Source organism: Tachysurus fulvidraco, chromosome 15, assembly GCF_022655615.1.
Source record: "Tachysurus fulvidraco isolate hzauxx_2018 chromosome 15, HZAU_PFXX_2.0, whole genome shotgun sequence".
Lineage (NCBI taxonomy): Eukaryota > Metazoa > Chordata > Actinopteri > Siluriformes > Bagridae > Tachysurus > Tachysurus fulvidraco.
In genome coordinates this window covers 21,546,062-21,562,947 of record NC_062532.1, presented here as the reverse complement: position 1 = coordinate 21,562,947, position 16,886 = coordinate 21,546,062, and the positions used below count along the sequence as shown (strand labels likewise).

The following is a 16,886-nucleotide window of genomic DNA, read 5'->3' as shown; positions in this document are numbered from 1 at the left end:
CTCGCTTCACACGCTCACGAGTGTGAACGAGTGCGTATCGCCAGCACGGCCAAATAAAGACCGCGTCATCGGCGTGAGACAAAGTGAAACGTCTCGTCGTCTTTCTGAATCAGCAGCACAAACACCGACGCATTAATGAGGAACGAGACTCGAGCCCAAAGCCTGCACATCTCACTGTGACATCGGAGCGGCACTCGATCAGCACTCGAGATAAGTACAACAGGAAGTGAGAAGGTCGAGGTAAGGAACAAAGGGTTAGTGGGTGAGGGCAGGCGATGAGACGAGACTGCAGCGTCTGCCGTTCTCACACGTCTCACTTCCTTCAGACGACCGGCTTCTCACGCGAGACTCCACCAGCGCTGACGCACCAGCACACGAGGAGGAGGAGGAGGAGGAGGAGCTATAATAAGCAGTGGGTTTCGTTACGTTACAACATGCTGGATTCTGATTGGTTAGAAGTTGCTGATTATTTTAATTTAAAAAAAAAAAGCAGCTTTGACTGAAGTGCAGCTGCTCATCAAGGGATTCGGTTATAATGATGAATTAATCGTCTTGTTCAGTAAACACCTTAACTGTCTATAAACACTTATGGAAGGAGTCTCTGGTGTCAGCACACACACACACACACACACACACACACACACACACACACACACACACACATTGTACTTTATACATGTATACTCTCATACAGTATTTTATACACACACACTATTGTAATACACACACTACTTTATACACACACACACACACACACAATTTTAGTACACACACTACATTTTATACTCACACACACACACACACACACACACCATACTGTCATAGAAAACTAATTAACACTTTCTGACCAATCAGAATACAGAACTCTGCAGTACACATTTACTGCATACTAAAAAACTGTCTTTTATTTAGAGGTGGTGTGTGTGCGTGTGTGTGTGTGTGTGTGTGTGTGTGTGTGTGTGTGTGTGTGTGTGTGTGTGTGTGTGTGTGTAAATTCAGCCTCCACCCACCAGCCGCTTTATACATACCTCGAGGCTGAAATAGAGGAATGTGAGCTAAATGACAGAATGTATCACTCCATCTCTCTCTCTCTCTCTCTCTCTCTCTCTCTCTCTCTCTCTCTCTCTCTCTCTCTCTCTCTCTCTCTCTCTCTCTCTCTCTCTCTCTATCACTCACTTTCTCTCCATCTCCCGTTCCATCTCCCTCTCTCTCTCTCTCTCTCTCTCTCTCTCTCTCTCTCTCTCTCTCTCTCTCTCTCTCTCTGTCCATCTCTCTCAGGTTTTTGCTCACTGAAATCTCTCCTGATATTAGTTTCCTCATTTCACTCACGCATCTATGCACTGTAGCATTCACAACACACACTCTCCACGTCTTCCTCTTTCCATCTCACTATCTCTCACTGGGTCTCTCTATCTGTCCATCATCATCATCAAGCACCGACGAGGTACAGGGTTTTCATGAGTTGTCAGACTAACACATCCAACACATCCCTCCATCTCTCCACCTCTCCATTGGGACACACTAAAAGCAAAGTTTTTAGAAGATGCAGGTGTGTGTGTGTGTGTGTGTGTGTGTGTGTGTGTGTGTGTGTGTGTGTGTGTGTGTGTGTGTGTGTGTGTGTGTGTGTGTGTGTGCACGTGCGTGTGCGTGTGTGTGTGTGTGTGTGTGTTTCATCCAGTCACACATCAAAAATATTTCAAAATAAATTTACAAAGAACTTTAAAACTAAATCTATCCAGTCGAGCACATTCAGAGTTTTAGTAAATCCAACAGCGCCCTCTGTCAGATGAACAGGTGAACTGCAACTCACGATCACAGCCCAAGATTTCTTTTTTCTTGTTTCCTCTTTTCTTTCTTTTTTTTTTTCATTTCGTCGTTCTATTTATTCATCCAATTATTTTATAGATAGGAGATTTTGATAGACAGACAGACGGACAGATAGATAGATAGATAGATAGATATATAGATAGATAGATAGATAGATAGATAGATAGATAGATAGATAGATAGATAGATAGATAGATAGATAGATAGAGTCATCACATACCCACCCCAGGAGAACATCAGGTTCTTCACTCGGACCCTCAGGCAGCTCACCTTCTCCTCCTGACTCATCACAGCGTCTGTTTCCTGTCACTCGCTCAGGTTCACTCAGCCGTCTCACTGCCAGGACTTCTGTGTTCTGTCCTTGTGAAAGAACGAGATGTTGTCCTGATATTACAGAGAAGCTTCTACTGAAGAAAAGACATGAAGAACACCATAAACATAAACAGGGGGAAGAGTGAGGGGGGCAAGAAGGCAGGAAAGTGACTCACTTGATGAACTGCCATGGATAAAACTGCCAGTAGGATGCATATATGTGTGAATGTTAATCAGTGCTCAGAGTAAACAGAAGGGGCAGATGTATGTGGAGAGGTGGGGTAGATGTGGGGGGTAGATGTGTTTGGAGAGAGTATGTGGAGATGTAAGGGCAGATATATGTGGAGTTGAAGGGGCAATTTAACAGGCAGACGTATGTTGAGATGTATGGGCGGATGTATGTGACAATGTAGGGGCAATTGAGTGTGGAGATGTAAGGGCAGATATAGGTGGTGATGTAGGGGCAGATGTATGCAGAGATGTAGGGGCAGTTTTACAGGCAGATGTATGTGGAGATGTAGGGGCAGTTTAACATGCAGATGTATGTGGAGATGTAGGGGCAGATGTATGTGACAATGTAGGGGCAATTGAGTGTGGAGATGTAAGGGCCGATATAGGTGGTGATGTAGGGGCAGATGTGTGTAGGGATGTAGGGGTAGACATATGTGACGACGTAGGGGCAATTGAGTGCGGAGGTGTAGGGGCAGATCAAGGGGCAGGTGTATGTGGCGATGTTGAGGCAAATGTGTGTGATGATGTAGGGGCAGATGTATGTAGAGATGTAGGGGCAGTTTAACAGGCAGACATATGTGGAGATGTAGGGGCAATTGAGTGTGGAGATGTAAAGGCAGATATAGGTGACGATGTAGGGACAGATGTATGTAGAGATGTAGGGGCAGATATAAGTGGTGACGTAGGGACAGAAGTATGTGGGGCAGATGAAGGGGCAGATGTATGTGGAGATGTTCATCAGCCCCTCCCCTGAACACCATCCTGTTTATGTAAATGTGTTCAGGTCTTTAATCAACACACAGCTAAAATGATCCTGTGACTTTGTGCCTTATTAAAGTGTTTACAGAGAAATGAGTCATAAAGTGTGTAAGAAATATCTGTAACTGTATCTGTGTGTGTTCCTGACTCAAGTGTTCCTGCACCGTACACACACACTGGGGAAAGCCTCAAGTGCAATCACACACACACACACACATACACACACACACACACACACACACTAACACACACACACTGACACACACACACTAACACACACACACACTGACACACACACAAACACACACTCACACACGCACACACACGTACAAACACTCACACTAACACACACACATACACACTGACACACACACTCACACAGACACACACACACACACACACACAGGAATTTATTCACAACATTGTTGTGAAATGTAGTTGATGTCATAGTGTGTATAAGGAGTGTGAGGTCCATGTAGGAGTGTAAATAAAATAGAGAGAAGAGAAAGAAAGAAAGAAAGAAAGAAAGAAAGAAAGAAAGAAAGAAAGAATTTTATGCTATTTTGTATTAATTCATTAGAATTTTTTTCACTAAACCACATTTCGTATCTATAAACAATTATTAAAATAAATACATTCATTAATTAATAAACAAACTTATTCTAATCATTTTAATTATTTAATATATTATTACATAATGATGATTTTATTATTAGACATGAATCATTTTATTTAAACATAATTTAATAAGAGTTTAACGACATTTAATAATATAATCGTCACTGCGGCTGACTTCGACTTACTGTATGTACATTTAAATTTACTCTAAAATATAAAATTAAGATTCAATTTTTTATGAGTCGTTTTTCCGATTAGATTAAAACGGACATCGTGTGTGACGTGTTTTGGGAAATGAGCTCATGTCCCGCTGAAGCGAGTCAGACTGCTGAGATGGTTATAATTAGCTCACTGAGCTCACTCTCTGTGGCATGACTGAGAGGTTAAAGGTCGTCAGCTCAGGAGAAAGAAGAGCCCCGAGACATAAATTTCTACACGAGGAGTCAAATTTAAACACGTCTTCTTTTAGATCAGTGACCGTGAGCATGCTGATGGTTCTGCGATGATCTCAGAGGTGTAATGAGAGAAGCACGAGGAGGTTCCTCACCGGAGCTGGACGGATATATATAAAGCACAACCGGGCAATCTGGAGCTAAAGCACTCAGCCGAGAGCACAGAAGCATTCGAGCTCAAGACAAAAACGAAAGAAGACGATGAGTCAGTCCATCATGGAGAGCCTGTTCGGTAACGATCCTTTCTTCGAGGACGAGTATCTGCTGTGGCCGAGACGCTGCAGCCTGGCCGAGCGACTCCTGCGAAGCAGAGAGCAGATGATGGAAAGTCTCGGGGTGGACGTCGGAGACCGGCTCATAAACAATCTCTTTCAGAGCCTGGATGAACTCTTCTCCCTGCCGCCGTCTTCTACGTCGTCCTCCACTTCATCTTCCACATCGTCCTCCAAATCGTCTTCCACGTCCGCTGCCAGACTCGCAGGCCCGAATGTCTTCTCCCTCGACGCTCGCGGCTTCTCTCCGGAAGACATCGCCGTCACCGTGTGCGGCCGAAAGCTGGAGGTCAAGGTGTCGAAGCCGAGTGGCACGGATTCGTTCTCCCGCAGTGTGGAGCTCCCGGAACACATCAATCCATCCGATCTCACCTGCATGCTGGGGGACGACGGCTTCCTGAAGATTGAATCTGAGGTCAAACGGGCCGAGTCGGACGAGTGTGAGGTGCCTCTGCGCTTCAGGACGTCGCTGGACTTCCCCCTGAGCAAAGACAAAACAGAGGCAAAAAACGACTAGAGACTCACACACAAACACACACACACACACACACACACACACACACACACACACACAAAATGTTTTCCATATGATGTGTTCTGTGATTTGTAAAAAAAAAAAAAAACTGTATTTATCTCATCCTTAAGCTTTTACACCCTCAGAGTTCTCAACATCATTAAAAATGTGTTTGTATTTAATTATTGCGTTTATTATTTTATCAGCGTCCGAGCTCAGAAATCATTCAGCACAGACTTCTACTTTTTTTTTATGATTCTCTTTATTTCTCATCTCTTTTTTTTTAACAAGTCTTTAACTATTTGCTCTGAGATGAATAAAAGCATCAGACTTGACCGTATTATTCTTCAGAGCTTCAGGATTATCAGGTCCCAGTCACAGATTCGTGTGCGCCCTCTGGTGGTGTACTGATGAACTGACCGTGATACACAAGACCTAAAGAGCTTACAGACCTAATCAGAAGTGCAGTTAAGTGTTCGGGGGAAAACCCTGGGTGTCTTCTTCTTCATGAGAAATGCTTTAGTGGTTTAATGTTTCAACTGTTTCATTTTTCGGGATGTTCTCTGTTCACCAGAGTGAATTTGACTCATGATGCACGGAGGTAAAAAAAAAGAGAGAGAGAGAGAGAAAAGGAACTACAAAAGGAACAAATCTCGGTGTTATCATAGATAATTACAGTCATCACATGTAAACACACACACACACACACACACACACACACACACACACACACACACACACACACACTTTTTCCACACACGATGCAGGTTATCTTTTATTTTGAAGACCCAGATCTCCTCAAACGTCTTAAAACAATTTTTCAGTTCAAAAAGATCTTCAGTTCAATATTTCCACCCCTGGACCAGCATGTATTTACATTTACGGCATTTAGCAGACACCATTATCCAGAGTGACTTACAACTGAGCAACTGAGGGTTAAGGGCCTTACTCAGGGGCCCTGCAGTGGCAGCTTAGCTTGGTGGACCTGGGGTTTGAACCCATGACCTTCCAATCAGTAGCCCAACACCTTAAGCACTGAGCTACCACATCCCTACTGAGCTACCACATCCCTATGTATTCTAACTGGGACTTATAAAGACACAAACTACAACAACGTTCACACTGACTGTAGACTCCGTAGCTGTTATTAAAAGCGGACATGTGTTCAGAGCCGGATTAACGCAAAGGCAAACTAGGCACGTGCCTAGGGCCCGATTGGCGGGATGGGGCCAAATGTCCTATCTACAATTTATTTCATTATTTATTAATTAAATAAAAATAGTGACGATGTTTATTTAAACCATAGACTGTATTTATATAGAGGCGCCAGCCAGTTAAGTCCGAGGAGACGTACGCTGCGCGGCGGTCAGACGTCAGAGCGGGACAACAAATATAGCAGGCAGGTGTGTTTTGAGTAGTAGGCTGACTTTGAAGATGCTTTCGGGTGCGGCAAAACGTAAAAAGAAAAAAAATGAAGAAGGACAAAAGAAGAGACAGCGGGAGGCTTTGCAAAAGTTTCTGTCGGGCAGCCGTCTGACAGCTGTGAACGCGGTGGAAGATGCGGCGGGAAATGCGGCGGAAGACGCGGTGGAAGATACAAGTTTTTAATAGTCTGAATACCTTTAGTTTTCCATAGTTTAAATCCTCCATCCTTATATTTTTTATTATTTATTGTTAGACAGTTTCTAAATGGTCTTGATGAATGTGAAGGGGTCATGTTTGCCTTCTTGTTCTTAATTACAACATTTATAAATGTTGTACGCTATTGCATTTTGCAGAAAATCTTAATTACAACATTTATAAATGTTGTACGCTATTGCATTTTGCAGAAAATCTTAATTACAACATTTATAAATGTTGTACGCTATTGCATTTTGCAGAAAACCTTAATTAAATGTGTTGATTAAATGTAAACAGAGCAAATAAACTTATTTGCTCTGTTTACATAGTTTACTGACACCTATTGGTTATTTGCTGATACTACTGCCTTAACAATGACACTCCCAATTTATGAGGATAATTTAATAGCATTTAATAAAGCCGTGTAATGACGTATAAATAATGAATATCAAAAAATAGTCTGATAGACTGTTTAATATACAACATAACCAATTTGTAACTAAAGACTGGGCTATTAAAATGTGAATTAACTTTTATTAGTAACTTTGGTAAGTTTCAGATTTCAATTCATAAATAACATCGATGGAGGGGGGCCCAAAAAATGCAGCCTGCCAAGTGTAGTCCATTTATTTAATCCGGCTCTGCATGTGTTGGATTTATCCGATCAGAGTTGTTGATATGTAAATAAGCAGAGGGTTGCAGCAGGTAGTGTTGCCTCCCGTCCCGTGACATACGGAATCGTCCCGTATTTACAGGAAAAATGACGCGTCCCCTATCAAATCTATACGGGACGCGATTTGTCCCGTATTTTACATACAGGTCCACATTATACAGCATCCCATGCAAATCACCCCACCCGCATTGTGTGGAGACGCGTCCTATTCTGCCCCTGATTGGGTAATACTCGTTGCCATCGTTGGTTTGATTGGTTTGTTTTAGGGTTACGGGCCGTGAATCACGGCCAATCAGAGTCAGAGGAGGGCGGGACACCGCCTCGCCGGTTCTTTGGACAGTCAGAGTGAGTTCTATATGGGGTCAGAATTGTTTCGTTATTCTGAATAAATACACTATGATCCACAAATAAATATAAAGAGTTTCACAAATATTACAAATTTCACAAAAAGAAATGAAATTCACAAATAAATAAAATGGGATATGCAAATAAAATTTTTTTTTATAAATTGTATTTATTTGCGAATGTCTTCCTGCTCATTAGTGAATCGCGTTCTGTGCTTTTGTGGATTTGAAACATTTCTAACGTCAAGACGTGCACAAGAATCCACAAATAGGTGACTCCGCCCACCGTCTACCTCCAGCCAATCACGTTCTGATTTACTCGCTCTTCACACTACCCCTGGACCCAATGATGATGCTGAAATCAAAAGAACTGAACTAACCCTTAGTGCTGCTACAGTCCATACAGGGTTACCAGATTGGGCTCCAATCTGCGACTAATGTTTTTTATTTGTTTGTTTTTTTTAATCGTATTTTGCAGCACATATTACACTGTGATAGTGCGAGTAAATCAGAACGTGATTGGTTTGAGGTAGACCGTGCCACGATTGGTCAGCGCCACGAGACCGTTGTCCGATTGGCTGGAGTAGACGGTGGGCGGAGTCACCTGTTTGTGGATTCTTGTGCACGTCTTGACGTTAGAAATGTTTCAAATCCACAAATGTACAGAACGCGATTCACTAATGAGCAGGAAGACATTCGCAAATAAATACAATTTATTTAAATATAAATATGTTTTTTATTTGCAAATCCCATTTTATTTATTTGTGAATTTCATTTCTTTTTGTGAAATTTGTAAAAATATTTGTGAAACTCTTTATATTTATTTGTGGATCATAGTGTATTTATTCAGAATAACGAAACAATTCTGACCCCATAGTTCTAAAGTTATTAAAGTTATGGATCTGTTCATTTAATGATAAGTTAATAAAATATGGTTCACATCTCACAAGTTCCTCCAAAAGCTTATTTTTTTGTGTTCTCAGTCACACTTTGTTGGCGTATATTTATTATCGTCATAGCTGTGCATTCGCCTCACACCTCCAGGGTCGGGGTTCGATTCCCGCCTCCGCCTTTGTTCTCCCCGTGCCTCGGGGGTTTGCATGTTCTCCCCGTGCCTCGGGGGTTTCCTCCGGGTACTCCGGTTTCCTCCCCCGGTCCAAAGACATGCATGGTAGGTTGATTGGCATCTCTGGAAAATTGTGTGTGTGTGTGTGTGTGTGTGTGTGTGTGTGTGTGTGTGTGTGTGTGTGTGTGTGTGTGTGTGTGTGTGTGAGTGAATGAGAGTGTGTGTGCCCTGCGATGGGTTGGCACTCCGTCCAGGGTGTATCCTGCCTCGATGCCCGATGACGCCTGAGATAGGCACAGGCTCCCAGTGACCCGAGAAGTTCGGATAAGAAGATAAGTGAGTGAGTGAGTGAGTGAGTGAGTGAGTGAGTGAGTGAGTGAGTGAGTGAGTGAGTGAGTGAGTGAGTGATAGCTGTGTATTCAACATGACCACTGAAGTTGTGAGAGTGAGAGACTGAGTGCATCTGTTCACACTGATTTCAACAGCAGATATCGTATTATAATGTCCATTGGTATCAATCTTAATATTTTTATGAATATATGTTTTAAGTTATGATTTACCACGACTGGCCCGCCATCGGGACTGTGGTCATCGTGGCCCCGAGGGGTGTGGCCCCCGCTGCGGCAGGCGTCCCTTATTTTTCTGTATCGAAGGTGGCAACGCTAGCAGCAGGGTTTAGGAACGTACAGTGTGAAACATCAGATTATAAAGAACCAGGATTCAGCGTTAACCTCTGGGACAGTAGGAGAAGTGTGAAACCTCCAGCTACATAAACCCACATGTTCTGTTTGGAGTCTGGTTCCTCTCAAGGTTTCTTCATTTACCATCTGAGTTTTTCCTCCCCACAGTCACCTGAGTCACCTCAGACTTGCTCATTGGGGATAAATACATACACGTTTAAATCGATCTAATATTAAAATCTATCGCTGAATTTTGTATGAATGAATCTTTACATTAACCTTTTGTTCTATGTTTATGTTCCGTAAAGCTGCTTTGAGACAAAGTCCATAGTAAAAAGCACCATACAAATAAACTTGAATTGAATTGTATTAAATAAACCCAGGACTGTGTTTAGACAAAGATTGTAATCACACTGAGAAATTTGTTCAGTTTCATACATAAGACTTTCATAATCTAAACCTGGCTTCTACATTAGAAGTGTGAAACCTTTCTCTGAGCCAGGACTGAAAGCAGGGCTCAGAAAAGGCATTTTTACTATTCTGTATAAAAGGACATGATATAACAAATATTAATAAGTCTATAACCATCATCATCATCATCATCATCATCATCATCATTATCATGCAGCAAATCTTTACGGCTGTGTCAATAAAAACGTCCAGACGAGGAGAAAAGTCTAAAGATCAGTTCATCTGTGCTGTCAGATGATGGTGCTGTAGACATGCGAGTGAGAGACCGCACACGGAGAGACACACACGGAGAGACGGCACATGAAGAGACGACACAAGAGAGACGGCACGGAGAGACGGCACACTGAGAGACAACACACGGAGAGACGGCACACGGAGAGACAACACACGGAAAGACAACACACGGAAAGACGGCACACGGAGAGACGACACGAAGAGACGGCACATGAAGAGATGACACAAGAGAGACGGCACACGGAGAGACAACACACGGAGAGACGGCATAAGGAGAGACGGCACACAAAGAGACAACACACAGAGAGACGGCACACGGAGAGACGACACACAAAGAGAAGGCACACACAGAGACAGCACACAAAGAGACAGCACACACAAAGACGGCACACAAAGAGACGGCACACAAAGAGACAGCACACACAGAGACGGCACACGGAGAGACGACACGAAGAGACGGCACATGAAGAGATGACACAAGAGAGACGGCACACGGAGAGACAACACACGGAGAGACGGCACAAGGAGAGACGGCACACAAAGAGACAACACACAGAGAAACGGCACACGGAGAGACGGCACACGGAGAGACGACACACAAAGAGAAGGCACACACAGAGACAGCACACAAAGAGACAGCACACACAGAGACGGCACACAAAGAGACGGCACACACAGAGACGGCACACGGAGAGACGACACACAAAGAGACGGCACACAAAGAGACAGCACACAAAGAGACGGCACACGGAGAGACAACACACGAAGAGATAGCACACAGACAGACGACACACGAAGAGACCGCACACGGAGAGACAACACATGGAGAGACGGCACGCACAGAGACGGCGCACGGAGAGACGGCACACGGAGAGACGGCACACAGACAGGACACACGAAGAGAACGCACACGGAGAGACAACACATGGAGAGACGGTACGCGGAGAGACGGCACACGGAGAGACGGCACACGGAGAGATGGCACACAGCTGAACGGCATCTCGCACTGCTGTAAATTAAACAAAATATCAGGGGTCATATTGTCATGTCTGTGTGTATGAGTAAGGTGTAGACCGTGAGATTTGTGTTACAGAACTGTCCCAAAATTCAAATCAGATCAATTTAATTAATTTGTTTAGTACTTTTATATAATAATATATATGAAACTAAATATATATATATATATATAAACAATAAATAACAAATAAATGAATGCATAATGAACACTAATTCCCTCCTGTCAAAGTCTTCTGCTGATAAATCTTTTTTCTTTTCAGCATCAGATGATCATCATGGGTTCAGCTATTCAGATAAAGAGTTGGTGGAATATTTGAATATTTGAAATGAATAGATTTTTTTTTAATTACTTTCCCTCCCGAAGTCGAGTAAAGTACGCTGACTTACTCTCAGAGCTTCTGATCGACCAATCAGAAGCCAGAATTCCACAGATCCAAATCTTGAGCAAAAAATAAGATGTTTCATAAACGGATTGCGATGAGAGGAGCTGCAGCATGAAATAAATAATAAATAAATAAACAAGCAAATAGATAGATAGATAGATAGATAGATAGATAGATAGATAGATAGATAGATAGATAGATAGATAGATAGATAGATAGATAGATAGATAGATAGAAACTACGTACCCGTCCTGGTCGTTATCTACTATAATATTCAGATATTAATGAATTTGTAGATTTCTGTGGAGGTAAATCTGTGCATTTAATGCATAACACATCTGCTATGAACGGCGGTTAAAAAGTTAAGAGCGAACGAGAAACAGCAAACTTGTTTGCTGAAAAAGAAAAAAAAGAAAGAAAGAAAAACAGAAAGCTATTGTCAGAATGGACAGCAAGGGAATTACACACCACAGAGTGGAGATGAAAAGCCTCAAACGCTGCCATTACGCTCTGTTCCCCAGAGGGACGAAATTAGAGGCAGGAAAGGTTTCTCTGACATTTTAGGCCCGAGGAACACCATTTGTTTTCGCTGCCGCATGGCTCCAAAACACAGCGGTTAATATTTGATGCTCCTCGACCTCTCGCGGCAAGTGCAGGAGAGAAAGTGCAAGTGGCTCCTGCCTAATTAAAATGTCATTGTGGTGGAGATTTTCACTCAGATCTCGCCACAGAAAAGTGGGAAGATGGGAGAGAATGAGAGAACAAAGGTGTCTGTCTGTCTGTCCGTCCCTTGACACTTATGATCAGTGGGAATTGACTGTCAGACTTTTTTCTGGACTTTCAGAAAGACACACGATGCTGAAATGTCAAGCTGAACTCAATGACTCTCGATCGATATCCGCTTTGACAGCCGATTGATTTTAGATAACTCGATTTTCATTTATTGTCCATTCGTTTGTCTGATTTAAAATCCGCCCGGCTGTCGTGTTCTGGAAAAAACGGCACATTTAACATGTTGAGTTTTACCAAAGTCTAAAGAATACTTTTATATTTTATAAAGAAACGGTTTCTATATCAACCAAAATATTGTCCTGCCTCAAAGCACTTAAAGTTTTTAATCACTGACATGGTGCTGTGGTTTAGGAGGCAGTGGCACTTGGATCTTCTATCGTTCATTCATTCATTCACTACCGCTTATCCGAACTATCTCGAGTCACGGGGAGCCTGTGTCTATCTCAGGCGTCATCGGACATCGAGGCAGGATACACCCTGGATGGAGTGCCAACCCATCACAGGGCACACACACACTCTCATTCACTCACACACACACACACACACACACTACGGACAATTTTCCAGAGATGCCAATCAACCTACCATGCATGTCTTTGGACCGGGGGAGGAAACCGGAGTACCCGGAGGAAACCCCCGAGGCACGGGGAGAACATGCAAACTCCACACACACAAAGCGGAGGCGGGAATCAAACCCCCAACCCTGGAGGTGTGAGGCAAACGTGATAACCACTAAGCCACCGAGCCCCCTCGAGGGTCCCCTCCGGGTACTCCGGTCCAAAGACATGCATGGTAGGTTGATTGGCATCTCTGGAAAATTGTCCGTAGTGTGTGAGTGTGTGAGTGAATGAGAGTGTGTGTGTGTGCCCTGTGATGGGTTGGTACCCCAGGGTGTATCCTGCCTCGATGCCCGATGACGCCTGAGATAGGCACAGGCTTCCCGTGACCAGAGAAGTTCGGATAAGCGGTAGAAAATGAATGAATGCTAATAGAACAAAAAATTGAAATGTTTAAAAAACAGCCCCTACACGTACAAAAGATCAAGACCTTTCACCCTGAAAACCAATAACAGGCAAAAATATAAAGTTGATGTAAGATGTAAACACATTGAAAACACCTGGTGTTAACAGCTACATGGTTTAGATGTCCACCTGCTAATACCAGGTATGAACAGGAGTCAATGATCACAGATGGATCTGGATCTGCTGGACCTGAGCATGATGGTTCTGGTGCAAATGTTCCTGTTGCATCCCTTCTGGAAGGAGTCTCTGGTCAGTGGCTGGAAGATGTTGGTGTTTGCCGGTTGCCATGTACAGTGTTTGGTAAAGGTTGGTGCTGTGGTACAGATGTTCGGTGCTGGTAGCTGGGCACTGATGATGTTTTCTTTCAGACTCCACAGAGTTGGTACACCACACTGTCATGGAGTTGGTGAAGTTGTTACAATGGTGCAGTGATAAAAACTGGTGAGGCAGATGAACTTTCATGTTCTTGCGCTTTCCTAGCCAGAACAGAAGATGCGATCGATGTAAATGGGAGAGTGTCTGCTGTGTCCTTAATGAGCTCTTCTTGGTGTTGAGGGTGAAGTTGCTGGTGGAACACCAGGCTACTGGGTTTTGGATCTGCTCCCTGTTGACTGACTTATCATTATCACTGATGTGAACTACCACTGCTGTATCATCTGCATACTTGAAGATGTTGATGGTGATGCAGAAGCACAAATTAACGGACAGATCACGCAACCCTGTGGGACACCAGAGGACAAATGATTTGGGAGCACAACCTCCAGAATCGGAGTTCATATGGAGATGCTGATGCCAATATCACTGAGCTTGGTGATCAGGTTAGAGTAGTGTGCTATTGAGTAGTTAGGTTATAGTGTGATATAAACCACAATGTGTGCTACCCTGGCTCTTGTATCGGCGTGAGCTCTATCATCCGTGTGTTGCCAAACTCTGGGCTGTGTCATCTCGTATACTTCTGATGGCCTCGTTAGCACTTCAGCACAAGTGCTATGTAATCTGGTGTAGAGGGAGTCAGCATGGCAAACCCAGGGGTGAAAAGTATCGACCCTTAATGAGAGACTGCCGTGTTGTCTGGCACTCGAATGCCACTGGGAGAAGAGACTTCAATTCCTAGAACAGGCAGCTTCATCAAGGAGGCGACTCGATCGCATCGATTTCTGCACTTTCATTCTCACACTGTCCATTCGTTTGTCTGTAATTGGCCGGTTTAGGGTTTCTGAAGCCATACAGACAGAGACATCGTGGTCAGGTCTGTAAAAGTTATACAGTCGCTCCACAGACTTCCCAATGTGATTATACGAACATGTCGAGATGAATGTAGAGAAGCTCGAAGTAGATTAATGTTTCAGATGTCTGACATGTTTTGGCATTACATCGTCTTGTTGAAATAAACGTGCGTAAAAAATTTACCGACGTTGTATTGGCACAGAAGTGCAATCTGTTCAAACCTACTGTACATGAACAATGCAATTTTATTTTACATTTCTTTTGGGCTACTGAACAGAAGGTCAGCAGTTCAAGCCCCAGCACTGCCAAGCTGCAACTGTTGGGCCCTTGAGCAGGACCCTGTATCATGGCTGACCCTGGGCTCTGACCCCAATAAAGTCTCGTTTTTCTCTCCAACAAAGTTCTTTTGTTTACTGCCGAATCGATGCATTTTAAATGCTTTACATTCTCAGCTTTGTGGACGTGGACATGATTCTTCAGTCCAGACCACAGCTTTCCTTCAGGGTTCAAATCTAAACACTGATATTATCGTTTTTATGTGGATGAATCATCACCTCGTTTATCTATGGTCAAGTCCGAACCACATGGCAGAAACAACCATGTTTTGCCAATACTTAACAAGACTTAAAACGAAACTTCGATCCACCAGCATGTTGTGGTAGCCTAGTGGTTAAGGTGTTGGGCAACCAATCCGAAGGCTGTTACAATTTTGGAAGGTTCAAATCCCCGGTCCATCAACCTGTCACCGCTGGAACCCCTGAGCAAAGCCCTTAACCCTCAGTTGCTCGGTTGTATAATGGATAAGGCATGTCCTAAACACTGGACATGTCTCTCTTCTTTTCTCCGAATATGTGGCTGATGTGATTGACCAAAAAGTTTCATTTTGGCTTATTTAAAAAAAATGTTAGCATTTGATCGAACACGGATTTCTTTCTAGAAAGATTCCAGCCGAGTCAAGTCAAGGACATGATGTATGGCCTGAGAATCCAGTCAGGAGTGAGCCATTTGAAACCCAGCCCAGTATAATGGGCCGAGAAACGCCGATGATTAAATGAAAAAGAATGTAGATAACGTGTCTCTCTACAGCAGTGGGAGTCTGAGTAAGCCGGTCCTGGAAAAACACCCCACTTTTGCGATTCCCCTGGAGTGTTTCTCATTTCAGAAAGGGCAGAGGAGATAATTGGAGCGATCAAGCGCACAGAAGTGCCGTGTAGATTTGAATTAGATTGCTTCGCCGTTCGGCTTTTACGAGGCTGTATGACAGTTCGGAGCGACAGCGCTGACAGTGTGACATGTGGCTTGGTGTGTCAAAGGGAAAAGAAACTGCCGTAAGCTCGGTGTACACCATCGGGCACAATCCCCAGTGGCTTCACATTAGTGTGTTTTTCATATGAAATAATGTAGTGTCCAGTAGAGTGCAATTTGGCATACAACCCAGGTAATAAAGATATATTCCACCGGGAGTGTTTGTGTGTGTGTGTATGTGGGATCGGAGGCATTGAAGATCTCCGGTGGCGTTTCCATTTCCAGCACCTCATGGCACTTTAATGATTATGACTACAATCTCAGTAAATCAAACGCTCACTGCTGTTATCTGACATCCGAGGACACTCATGAAATAACTCATTAACACACACTTCAGTGTTAATACCCACAGCTTTCTAGCGCTACAAACGTACTACTCGTATTGACGTTCGGCGTGAACCACGAAAGCACAGCGTCGGCGAGACGGTTTAAAAGTTTGGTCACGTGACACTTCAAATATTCTAAAGGAAGATTTATATAACACGGATATGTAGCAGAATGATGAGATATTTTTTAATTCATTCATTCATTTTCTACCGCTTATCCAAACTTCTCGGGTCACGGGGAACCTGTGCCTCAGAATTTTTTAATTCATTCATTCATTTTCTACCGCTTATCCAAACTTCTCGGGTCACGGGGAACCTCTGTCTCAGGCGTCATCGGACATCGAGGCAGGATACACCCTTGACGGAGTGCCAACCCATCACAGGGCACACACACACTCTCATTCACTCACACACTCACACACTACGGACAATTTTCCAGAGATGCCAGTCAACCTACCATGCATGTCTTTGGACCTGGGGAGGAAACCGGAGTACCCGGAGGAAACCCCCGAGGCACGGGGAGAACATGCAAACTCCACACACATAAGGTGGAGGCGGGAATCGAACCCCCAACCCTGGAGTCCCAACCGTAGTCCCCCCGGATATTTTTAATAAACATGTCAATTTACAGTACAGACGTCTCCAAGATCACACATTTGACCTGTAAACTTTTGCGCTATACAACTTGAACAGCTAAATATTTCCAATGTTGCAGAGTTATGTAGCTATGTAGCTGTTCGG

At 43.6% G+C, this 16,886-nt stretch overlaps 1 protein-coding gene across 1 annotated transcript; it reads left to right on the top strand.

Moving 5' to 3' along the window:
• The first annotated feature begins 4,252 nt into the window (after positions 1-4,252).
• hspb9 (heat shock protein, alpha-crystallin-related, 9) lies at positions 4,253-5,167 on the top strand. Its single transcript, XM_027135616.2, has one exon. It carries the CDS (start codon positions 4,401-4,403, stop codon positions 4,986-4,988), a length of 588 nt encoding a protein of 195 aa, XP_026991417.2. The 5' UTR covers positions 4,253-4,400; the 3' UTR covers positions 4,989-5,167.
• The last annotated feature ends 11,719 nt before the right edge of the window (positions 5,168-16,886 follow it).